This window comes from Larus michahellis, chromosome 11, assembly GCF_964199755.1.
Source record: "Larus michahellis chromosome 11, bLarMic1.1, whole genome shotgun sequence".
Classification (NCBI taxonomy): domain Eukaryota; kingdom Metazoa; phylum Chordata; class Aves; order Charadriiformes; family Laridae; genus Larus; species Larus michahellis.
This window is the reverse complement of record NC_133906.1, coordinates 530,873-542,918: the sequence shown is the minus strand read 5'-3', so window position 1 is coordinate 542,918 and position 12,046 is coordinate 530,873. Positions and strand designations below refer to the sequence as shown.

Here is a 12,046-nt window from a genome sequence, read left to right as displayed (position 1 = left end):
AACATCAAAACAAAAAAGCAATTGGATTATTCTTGATTTTTGTTAACTCAAGACCTTAGTACTGCAGTGTGTGAGGAGGAAAATTTGAATGGTTAATGCAAAATGTAATCAAGAAGGGCTTAATCTTTGGAGTAGTTCCTGTTGCTGACGGTCGAACGTATCTCGCACAAGGTATATACCCTTCCATGGTTAGCAGCTGCGTATTACATCTGAAATATTCACTGCACCCAAAAGGAAAAACTGCTGCAGTCAGCTGAGCGCGAGAGCTGTGCCGTTTGGAAAAGACTGCAACCAACCAGAAAAACTTGATCTTAAAAATAAATAGAAAAAACTCCTTGAATAGACATTGGTTCATTTTCCGAAACCGTTTACTGTTTTTGCGAAGTAATTAAAGACATTTTTTGCTAAGAAAGGAGATTTACTCATTTCAAAAATGGATACAAAAGCATGCTCTTCTACAAATACTTACAGAAACGCAACTCAAGGAAACTTTAGCTGTCCAGTTCAGAGGCTTCTGCAGAAATGTATTCGTGTTGCTTTATTGAAATATATTTTCTGCCAAAATTCATGTTTGTTTTACTTCCCTCCACCCCAAGAAATGGTTGGAAGAGTATTAGATATTTTGCTCACTTTTAAATCCAGGCTGTGTAAAAGAGTGACCCCTGTTTAAATTATAATCCTACTATATCTCAAATTTATGTACATTTAAAACCAAACTAAATCTACCTACTCATACTCCCAAGCTCTTTGATCCGTATTTAAAAAACACTTGACATTTTCCGCAGTTTGCCCATCAGTCCTTCATTTTTGTAAAGAAATTTTGGGCAGTAGAAACTATCGTGAGAACTGATTTTTACATGCCTGTGCAGATGGCAGGTAGAGGTGTCAGGGGCCCGTGCCCGGTGGGCGGGAGGTCTGTCTCCTGGTGGGGCCGTCTCGCCCCCGGGTGTGCCGCTGCGGTGTCCCCCTGGATGACGGCACCACTGGCGGAGCGGTGGTGATGGGGAGCGACTCTTGGTTTAGAAGAGCTACGAACATTTTTATTCCTGCTGAGCGTTCCAGTTTGTAGCGGGTCTGCTTCAGAAGAAGAAAGATGTTAAATCGGCCTTTTGCCCTCTGCACCGAAATACCCGCTACTGTCGCTCTCACCGGTGGCCGTGTAAGAGGCAGATTTTCCAAAGCCTCAGTGGAGACTAGTTGTAAGGGAGAACTCGCGTTTCTACGAAGCCTCAAATCTTCATTTTGCTGACTGACTTAATTGTGAACAACATCCATAAATGGAGTCCTTCTCTTGCCGGTCTGCTGGCGTAATTTGTCAGCTGCTAGGTGCTGAGGTGGTCGATAGCCAGGCGCGCGGTGCTGGAAGTCTCGCTGGCAGGCAGGCACTGGTAGACGTGTACCCGAGTCCCCTCTTTCGTAATGCTACGCAGAAGTAACCGAGTAACCTTTGGAAAGTCAGATAAAACCTAAAAACGAAGCATCCCTTTTCGCTCCAAAACATTTTGGTTGTAATAGAGTTTAGTTAGATATGCCGAAGCAAAAGTCTTGCAATTAGTCCTATCTTTGAAGGTGTGACGTATTAACAGTAAAAATTTTCATTGGGTTTACAGAAGAGATATAGAAGTTGTGCAGTTTAGAGTGGGAAAGCAATGAATTATTTTAGATCATGTCTTCCAATAGAAGAGGACGTTTTGGATCTAATTTTCATTCCTCGGTACACATTTGGTTTCTTGAAGCCTCTTGTCCTGCACAGTTGGAGTTTCATTTCAGTTCATATTATGCATTCACCGTAGTAGATTTCTTAGTTTGATGTATCTGAATTGAGGCTTTTCTGCTGTTTCAGGGTATTCAAGATGAGGAACTTTCTTTTCTTTGTTGCTAGGTTTTGTTTCCAGTTGGAATATTTTTATTCCTGTTTGTTCTACTCAGTGATATTTTCAGTCAGGAGGAGATATCTCTGTATGCTTCTGTCTAACCCTCCTCCTGCGAGCTCCCATTTGTATACTGAAATTCCAGGTGTTTTGAGAAACTTTATTAACAGTTATTCGGTTCTGGAATCTGGTTGTGGTTGGTTAGAGAATTGTGGTATTTTAAGGTCATGATTTGGAAGGTGACGTCTGAGTTACTGTATTTAGGATTGCTGTTTGGAGTAGAACCGGTTACCAGATAATCTGGAGTGAGAAATGGTGACTCGTAAAAGGAGACGCGGTTACCAACGTGCAAAAGCCTCTGTGCAGGAGCACGTTACTGAGGAGCTGCACGGACAGGCTGAAAGTCGTGAAGAAGGATTGTTTTCTTTGTCTTGAAAATCCCAGTTCCTTTGAGGAAAGGGGAATTGAAATCCAAGTCCGGTATCGATGAATGTCTGTGCTCATGGCGTGACAGCGGTTAGGTAGGTGCAGGTTCAGACTGGAGCTGCAATCTCATCCAGAGCTGCTTGCTCGAGGTTCTGCCAATGCCTCCAGAGTCCTACGCACATAAAATACCGAGTTCTTGCTTCCTTTTGTTTTACTTGTGTTTCTTGTGATAGTTTTTCATAACTTTGGAAAATAGTCATCGATGTCTTTGTAGACCTGTCTCCGACTTCACACCAAGTCAAAGGAAGTCCCTTTGGAAAGCTGCAAGCCCTTCCTAAAATGTGGGGAACCTCGGTCTTGTCATGGGTAGAATAATTTTTTTTTTTTTTTTTTTTAAATACAGGCCTTTTGAGTATTGAAGCCTATGGAAACATCCAACACCTATGTCACAAAATCGGTATTTTATAAAGATCTGAGCTACACATTGTGAAAATTTATTTGTATTTGTATTTTTTTAATCAGTGCCTGGCTATCAGCGCGTTTCTCAGTACCCTTCCCAGTGAAAAGACAAAATGCCTGTTCAGTAGGAAGCAATCTGCACGTTGGAAAGGTTCCCCCTCGTCTTCTCAGAGGGTGGAAGCTGCACATTTTTCTAGTCCATTAAAATCCTGCGGTGTGGCACAGAGATGCTGCAGGTGATCGTCCCCCCCAGCTGGTGTTAGGCCCTCCGGCTGGCCACTCACTGGCCCCTCCTTCCTGCATTAGTGCCAATTGTTGAGATGAAAGTCTGGAGTGGGTATGGTGGTATGGCTCCCTGGGGAGACTGCGCACTAGCCTCTGGCACTGAGGATGAGCTGCTAAAGACTCGTGGTGATCAGCAAGAAGTCCTCGACTTCGCTGGGGCTGGTGTCAGGCGAGGAAGCCGTCCCCAGGGGCAAGCTGGGCTCCTCCTGGTAGCGGGAGGCATAAGCAGAGGTGGTTCTCCTGTTGTGTCCTGTCAGTTGGACACAACTGATGCACATCCCCCTGGGTGGGGTTCGCAGGAGCAGTAACTGTCCCAGCTCCCGTGATTGAGGTCGGAAATACAGAGATGGACTTGGGGAAATATGAGTTAACTCCGATTTCATCTTTGAGTTAAAGGTCATCTTTGAGTTAAAAACCTGTACGTTGTTGTGTAACTTCAGCTGAGCCACAGAAGCCCCGTGAAGCTGGAGGCAGAAGTTCTCAAACATGCTTTGCTCCACGGAGCACAAATTATGTTGATGCTCCATTGGGCCAGCTTGCCAGCCACGCCAGGGAAATAGAAAATTACACTTAAAATCCCACAATTCTGTAAACTCTGTAGTTATTGAGGGAATGATTAATCAGTGGATGTTGTAGGACTATTTGTTGTTAGATTTTTATTTTAAACAAGAATCTGGAGTATCAGTACAGGGTTTATCTGCATTTTTGCTGCCTTTGGTGTTCCTTCTCGTGTTTGACATCGTTGTTACCGTGCGCATGAAGTGCTTAGTGCAGACTTATATGTTTCAAGCACGTGATGAAACTCTAAAGTATACCAGAAACGCCTGGACGTTTTCAGTCATGGTTGTGAAACGTAGAGAACTTGTGGAACCTGTAACAGTACCACTGGATATATTGCATTAAGGACCCTCCAGCTGGCTGAAGCGGAGTCCCGCTGCCACCCCTGCTTTGTAAGCACAGCACAAGTACGTGCTTTTAGATATATCTATGGTTGCAAGAGTTGAAAGCGTTGAGCCAGTGTCTTTCATGAGGAACCAGTTTGATTTAATATAAGCCCTGAAGGGGGCGATTTTGGTGTCTTGTGTGTTGGAAAGAATAATCTTAAGAAATGCAGTTAGTACCTTGCACTTCAGTGTACTGAGCAAGAAAACAAATGTATTGCGTTAATTAATGCTAATCTGCTTCTACAAGTGGTAATCCATAGTAAGCAGATGAAGTGTGGGGGCTTTTATATTTAAAGCTTTTCATACAGACCCGGTTTGCTCGTGAAGGTTGTAACATGAAGCGATTTTATCTGAATTCAGATATAATATGTTGTTGCTTAAGCGTGGCAGCTGGTTTTTGCCTATGTGCCAAGGAGGATGCTTTACTTTAAAAAAAAAAAAAAAAAAAAAAAAAAAAAAAAAACAATTGAAAACTGTCACTTCCCAAAACTTCGGTGAACTCCCCTATGTTTCCAGAACCCGACTGAGCGACCCATCTAAACTCACTCCAGTCTGTGTTTCCTTTGTCACACGTATGCAGTCCTGTAGGCTGAATTAGTGGCGTTAGTGGACACGTTGAGGATTTTTCTAAGACTTTTCCCTCTGCACCATTTTCCTGTGAGTAATTGCTGGTATGTAACTTGTCGATGGAATCAGGAAGGTCGAGCTGGGAAAGGTTCGCAAAAATTTCTCTTTAAGTCGTACGCAGGTTTGAGTTCATCCTTCGTCTTCCCTTACCGCTTGAAATACTTGGACAAAGGCAAGATGCTGCTGCGTATTTCTTACCTGCAGTTGTTAGTGTTTTCCATCAGCTGCTTGTTCCGGGAATACTACAAAATACCATGTGTTTTAGAATGATTCAAGCTAACCGGATATTCCATCTAATGAGGCTGCACAGTGCAGAAATTTGGCAATCCGGCAGTGACAATACTTGTCAAATCCAGCTGCTACCTTAGCATGGCTTACTGGAGTTACAGCGCGCTCGGATCTTGTGCATCGGTTTGTTAGACCTTCCAGCCACGTAATCCCACCTGAGCCTTGGATTTGTGTGGGCTCCCCTCGGACTCTCCTTTGGTTACAAACGCAGGCAGAGGATATTTCTCTGCTTGTTCAGGTAAAGCTTCATTTAAAACTAGTTGAATAAAATCTGATGCTCAATTATAAATTTTTTTCTTTTTTTTTTTTTTTTTAAAAGAAGATAAAGTTGCATTCCTTGTGTCCCTGAGCTGCACTAGATCTTCAGGATGAAATCTTTTACAGGCTGTGGATCAATCAGAATAAATTTTAGGGAGCACACAGTTTTCATATTTCTTATTTTTTATATATATTTCTGACTGCACCCCCCTCCCCCCCGTCATCTTCTCGTCACCATTCCCGTGTTGTTTTAACTCTGAGACGTGATGAACGGTGTAAATTGCCGTCAGTCATCTTGCTTTGAAAACCTTCTCTGGAGACTAGATGTGCACTAACCTTTACGTGAAAAACATCTGAATTGCGGAATGAGACTGTATTTCTGACCATTAGGTTTGTGTTTTAGTGATAAATCATTTGCCTGCTTAGACTGAGCATATGATTGAACTCTAACAGTGAAGGTTACAATTTGAAAAAGGTGACTAATAACCTTCATAATTCATACTCACTATACATACAGACTAATTGATAAAGTTATTTTCTAACTTTACACAGTTTGGAGATGATACTTACACTGCTTAGCTGCCGGGAAGCTTCTCTGCGCAAGACACTAACACGTTTGTTTTTAGGAACACTTAATGTGTTTCCCCCTCATTACTGTTTTGATATCAGACATTGCAGTTTTACAGGACTAAATATTTTTCATATAAAATGTGGCGTTCCTAGGAGCGGATTAATAACACGGTGTTACTTTTCAGCTGTGAATAGCAGAGTGCCCAGTGGCGCCACCAGCTCCTCGCACACTACGGAATCCCCTACGCCCGAGCCTTGCTCCCAGGCGTCGAGCAATGTGCCCTCGCAGTCGGTGCTCCCTATGTATCCTTCAGTTGACATTGATGCACATGTGAGTAATCACAGTTGGCTTTGGGTGGATTTGCTGAAAGGAAAAAAGTTTAATCTAGTGCTGACTTAAGAATGTTGAAGTTATCTTGAAGTATTTTTTAATTTCGGAATATCTGCTTTTTTTTTTTTTCTTCCCAACCACGAAGACTGAAAGTAATCATGACACTGCTCTGACCCTCGCGTGTGCAGGAGGTCATGAAGAACTAGTATCTGTACTGATAGCACGTGGTGCCAATATTGAACACAGAGACAAGAAGGGTAAGCTAAAACAGTATTTGGTCAAACTGTTTTACTACAACTTGAAACAGTGAATTTCAAATTGGGATTTGGGATGTTTGTTTCAGAAAGTTACCAAAGCTTGCAAAAATGTAGAATTGCATTTATGTACTTCATGTAGAAATACTGTCTGTAAAAAGCCAGTGTTATTGCATGCCTTTCTATCTGTATTTTTGAAAGGAAGTGCATCTGAGTGGTTTATTGGGCAGATTTGCAAAATGTGAAGCACTTTTGTCCTTATGATTCACCCTCTGCAAAAGATCATAAGCTTCGAATCACGGAATTGCCCAGGTTGGAAGGGACCTTTCAGGTCATTGAGTCCAACCATCAACCCAACTCTGACAAAAAACCATCACTAAACCATATCTCTAAGGACCACGTCTGCCCAACTTTTAAATCCCTCCAGGGGTGGTGCCTCCACCACTGCCCTGGGCAGCCTGTTCCAATGCTTAATGTGAAGAAATTTTTCCTAATATCCATCTTAAACCTCCCCTGGTGCAACTTGAAGCTGTTTCCTCTTGTCCCATCGCCTGTTCTTTGGGAGAAGAGACTGACCCCGCCTGGCCACCCCCTCCTTTCAGGGGGCTGTAGAGAGCGAGACGTCTCCCCTCAGCCTCCTTTTCTCCAGGCTGAACACCCCCAGCTCCCTCAGCCGCTCCCCACAGGACTTGTGCTCCAGACCCCTCACCAGCTCCGTTGCCCTTCTCTGGACACGCTCCAGCATCTCAGTGTCTTTCCTGTGGTGAGGGGCCCAAAACTGGACACCGCACTCGAGGTGGGGCCTCACCAGTGCCCAGTACAGGGGGACGGTCACTGCTCCAGTCCTGCTGGCCACGCTATTCCTGACACAGGCCGGTTTTTCCAGAGTTTCTCTAGGAGGATGCAGTGGGAAACCATATCAAAGGCCTTACTAAAGTCCAGGTAAACAACACACACAGCCTTTCGCTCATCCGCCAAGCGGGTCGCTTTGTCATAGAAGGAGATCAGGTTTGTCAAGCAGGACCTGCCTTTCATGAACCCATGCTGACTGGGCCTGATCATGTGGTTGTCCTTCATGTGCCCCATAATGGCACTTAGGATGATCTGTTCCATGACCTTCCCAGGCACTGAGGTCAGACTGACAGGTCTGGAGTTCCCCAGATCATCCTTCTGGCCTTTCTTGTGGATGGGCATCACATTTGCTAGCCTCCAGTCAACTGGGACCTTGCCAGTTAGCCAGGACTGCTGGTAAATGATGAAAAGTGGCTCGGTGAGCACTTCCACCAGCTCCCTCAGTACCCTCGGGTGGATCCCATCTGGCCCCATAGACTTGTGTATGTCCAGGTGTTGGAGCAGGTCCCTCACCATCTCCCTTTGGATTACGGGGGCTTCATCCTGCTCCCTGCCCCTGTCTACTCGCTCAGGGGGCTGGGTACTCAGGGAACAACCGACTTTACTACTAAAGACTGAGGCAAAGAAGGCATTAAGTACCTCAGCCTTCTCCTCATCCTTTGTCACCATGTTACCGCCTTCATGTGATAAAGGATGGAGATTCTCACGAGTCCTCCTTTTGTTACTAATATATTTATAGAAACTCTTTTTATTCTTCTTAACATACAAAGCCAGGTTAAGTTCTGGTTGGGCTTTGGCCCTTCTGATTTTCTCCCTACATAGCCTTACAACCCTTACAACATCTTTGTAGCCTTCCTGAGTGGCCTGCCCCTTCTTCCAAAGGCCATAAACTCTCCTTTTTTTTTTTCCCTGAGTTGTACCCATATCTCTCTGTTCAGGCAGGCCGGTCTTTTCCCCCGATGGCTTGTTTTTTGGCGTACGGGGACAGCCTGCTCCTGTGCCTTTAAGATTTGAAAAACATCCAGCCTTCCTGGACACCTTTGCCCTTCAGGACTGCCTCCCAGGGGTCTCTGTCAAGCAGGCTCTTGAAAAGACCAAAGTCTGCCCTCCAGAAGTCCATGGTGACAGTTCTGCTGACCCCCCTCCTACCTTCTCTGAGAATTGAAAACTCTTATCATTTCATGGTCACTGTGCCCCAAATGGCCTCCAATTGACATAGCCCCCACAAGTCCTTCTCTATTTACAAACAGCAGGTCCAGCAGGGCTCCTTCCCTAGTCGGCTCCCTCGCCAGCTGTGTCAGGAAGTTCTCCCCAACACATTCCAGGAACTTCATAGGCTGTTCCCTCTCAGCCGTATTGTGCTCCCGGCCACTATCTGGTAGGTTGAAGTCTCCCACCAGGACAAGGGCCAGTGATCTTGAGATTTCTCCCAGCTGCTTGTAGAATACTTCATCTACCTCTACATCCTGGTTGCGTGGTCTGTAACAGACTCCCACCATGGTATCAGCCTTGTTGGCCCTCCCCCGATTTTTACCCATAAACACTCAACCCTATTGTCACCACCATTGAGCTCTTGACAATCATAACACTCCCTAACATAGCGCCACCCCACCTCCTCTCCTTCCTCGCGTGTCCCTTCTGAAGAGTTTGTAGTCATCTAATGCAGTGCTCCAGTTGTGCGAGTCATCCCACCATGTTTCTGTGATGGCGACTATATCATAGCTGTCCTGCTGCACAGTGGCTTCCAGCTCCTCCTGTTTGTTGCCCATGCTGCATGCATTAGTGTAGAAGCACTTCAGCTGGACTACTGGTCCTGCCACCTTTTTGCTGGAAGAGACCTTAACTTCTACCCGACCATTCCCAGGCGCAGCCGTAGTTTCCAACCCATGAATGACCTTCGTGTCTCTGCTGCTGGTTTCATCCCCTTCCAGCTTCAAATCTAGTTTAAAGTCCATTTGATGAGCCCTGCCAACTCCTGGGCAAAGATCCTTTTCCCCCTTTGAGACACATGTGCTCCATCTGTCTCCAGCAGACCTGGTGTCATGTTAATCATCCCGTGATAAAAAACCCTAGATACTAGATAGAGCATCTAATGGGGGTACATACCAAATCTTGGCTGACAAAGCCAATGGGGAGGAGTTGTCAGGTTCTGCATCATATTGTTCCCAATAGCAAAAATCAAACCAAAAATCAAATCTTTTAGAGCTGAGAGGACAAAACCGCTGTGCCTTTCTCCTTGGAACTCACCGTGACCAGTGGTCATGAACAGCATGCGCAGTGCAGATGTGTTCACTAGTTGGAGCTTTATGGAATAGGAATTATGTGGAAAGCCATGACTTCTCTGAAGAGACGGGTTGCTTGGAACTGAATACAAACTGACCAGTGCAAGTACTGTTTAGATTTCGAGAAAGAGCCTTTAATTATATTTGGCTGGAATCAGAGCCTAGATGTGTCAGGGTCAGAAGGGGGCTAGGAAAGGGTCTGAGATTGTGGCCTATACCAAGAAGCCCCCAGTTTGAGGAAGTCATGCCTGATCAGTAGAAGTCATTGTGAATTAACTCTTTTGTGAATTTCTACTCCTTAATAATACTTTTGAGGTTCTCGAGGTTGCTTCTAACATCATCTCTTGTTACTAGGTTTTACGCCTTTGATTCTGGCTGCAACTGCCGGACATGTTGGCGTAGTGGAAATTCTACTAGACAAAGGTGGGGATATAGAAGCACAGTCTGAGCGCACAAAGGATACTCCGCTTTCGTTGGCGTGCTCCGGTGGGCGTCAAGAGGTACAGACATATTTGTCCTCAATGGGTTTGAATTGGCTTTTGTAGATAGTTTTTTGACGGTGTTTTTTCTTGTTGATGGTATAATAAATCATCCGTTTCGTGGAAAGCTTTTAACCTGTGTAAGTGTAGGTAATTTATGTCTTTTTCCTTTTCAAAGAGGGAATGGAATTTATTATTTTCTCCATTGATTATCCCAGTTCTGTTAGCTAATGGTTGTTATAACTTGTGGCTATTCTTCTGTTGATGTGTCCTTGCAAGATGAGTACTTTTGTGAGGGAGGTAGGGATGTTTCATGGATAATTTTATTCACTGAACACTTCTCTTATGCGTCTTCCCCACTCTCAAAACTAAAACAGCTGGTGCAGGCGCAAAAAGAAAGAAACTGGAATCCTGTGTTGTCAGTACACGGTTTTAGTGGTAATGTGCAGGGCTGGTAAGTGCAGATGCGATGCAGGGCACCTGCTAGTCCTCTAGTTCTGTTCTAGTCTTTCCAGGATGTTTCAGTTTTCACTCAGCTTTCTCTCGCCCCCAAATAAAATTTGATAAATCCTTCCTACTTTAGTCAGGGGCCTACTAGCTTAGAAGATGGCATGGAGATGGCAAAGGGCTCTGTGCCAGATACGGGAGTGGTAAGTTTTGGAACTTACAAGGATTAAAACAGTTGGCCAAAATTGGAAAATTTCCACTTTGACATTTGAATTGCAGATCTTTAACAGTAAAAGTGCTGCTCACAAATAAAAGGAGAGATCAGTGTGGCCTGTGATGGTGTTACTTACTGAACTACTTAAGTCTTTTGTTCCTCCTCTTCACTTTTTGTCCTTATGCCAGAATCTACCTCTTATGTTTCTGGCTTAGCAACTTGAGGCAGCCTTTTTTCTGGCTTATTTGAAAATCACCTAGCCTATGTTAGTAGTAAAATGAGGCCCACTGTAGTACGTCACCAGAAATGTTTTAATTTTCCCCCCTTTTATTTCTCTTAAGCAGCTGCTGATAAAGGAGAGTAGTACTTTGTCATGCTTCTTCCATTAACATCAGTTGGTCTGATTTTTTTTTTTTTTTTTTACTGTTTGTTTTGTTGGAAAGACTGTATAATACAGATGGTCAAACTTGGCTCAAGTGTCATTTGAATTAAGGTTGTGGGAGTTTCTGAAAGAGACTCTCGAACAGTGTGAGACGTTATGGGTGTGGGATAGATCCCTTGTTTGCAAATTTAAGATTCACAAAAAGAGCTTCACTTTAAAGCCTTGCATTTTTGTTTAGGTAAAATAATCTCTCTGGAAGACAAGTGCTGCGCTGCTGCAGCCCGTGCGTGTTAGCTGATGTGTTCGTCACTTGCTAAGTCTGTACAGCGCGTATGTAAAAGTAAAGCAAAAGGGGATAGAGGTTTTCCCGTAGGATCTTACCTGTTGACAATGGAAACTGATAACGTACCGGAAGGATTGAGCATGCGATAACATTCTTTCGCTTCCTGGATAATAGCAAAGGCCACAGTATGTCTTCTGATGTGCACACTGTCTTTCCAGGTTGTCGATTTGCTGTTGGCCCGGGGAGCAAATAAGGAACATAGGAATGTGTCTGATTATACGCCATTAAGCCTCGCTGCATCTGGTGGCTATGTTAATATCATCAAGATTCTTCTCAATGCTGGGGCAGAAATTAATTCAAGGTAACGTACTACACAGACCGGATTAACTGCAGCGTAGCAGGGATACTCCGTTCTACGTGCTGAGGCATAGGTTGGAATCTCTGGTGCTTTCAGACCTCCTTGCAGCCTTCCCACACGGATATCATGTTTTGTGCTCATGTTGTCTTAGTGCTTTTAAATTGCATTTAACTATTACAAACTTCATCTCCCTTATACCTAAATTTTAAGGGATTGTTATGTTTTGCAAACCTGTTCCCTCCCTTTCTCTCTTCCACCATTCTGGGATCTAGAAGTCAAACTATTTCCAGTAGCACCGGGTAAAGAAACCAGCCAGAGCACTCAGGGCAGCTTTACGCGGTTGTTTAAAGATGGCACGAGGTAAAGGTGTCTTTTTCGGTACAAGGAACAAATTTACACAGCTGTGTCTCTTAAGCCTCGTCTTTTATCACTAGAG

At 44.3% G+C, this 12,046-nt stretch overlaps 1 protein-coding gene across 34 annotated transcripts in view; it reads left to right on the top strand.

Moving 5' to 3' along the window:
• ANKHD1 (ankyrin repeat and KH domain containing 1) overlaps window positions 1-12,046 on the top strand; it is a 122,759-nt gene that overhangs the window by 81,669 nt on the left and 29,044 nt on the right. For 33 of the 34 annotated variants that reach the window (XM_074604017.1, XM_074604002.1, XM_074604012.1 and 30 more), the window contains 4 exons: window positions 5,914-6,059; window positions 6,205-6,316; window positions 9,802-9,947; window positions 11,471-11,613. In XM_074604017.1, the coding sequence (XP_074460118.1) occupies window positions 5,914-6,059; window positions 6,205-6,316; window positions 9,802-9,947; window positions 11,471-11,613 (547 nt within the window). Of the gene's footprint in view, window positions 1-4,877; window positions 4,951-5,913; window positions 6,060-6,204; window positions 6,317-9,801; window positions 9,948-11,470; window positions 11,614-12,046 lie in introns of those variants that run through there. The other variant, XM_074604027.1, reaches the window with a different exon arrangement.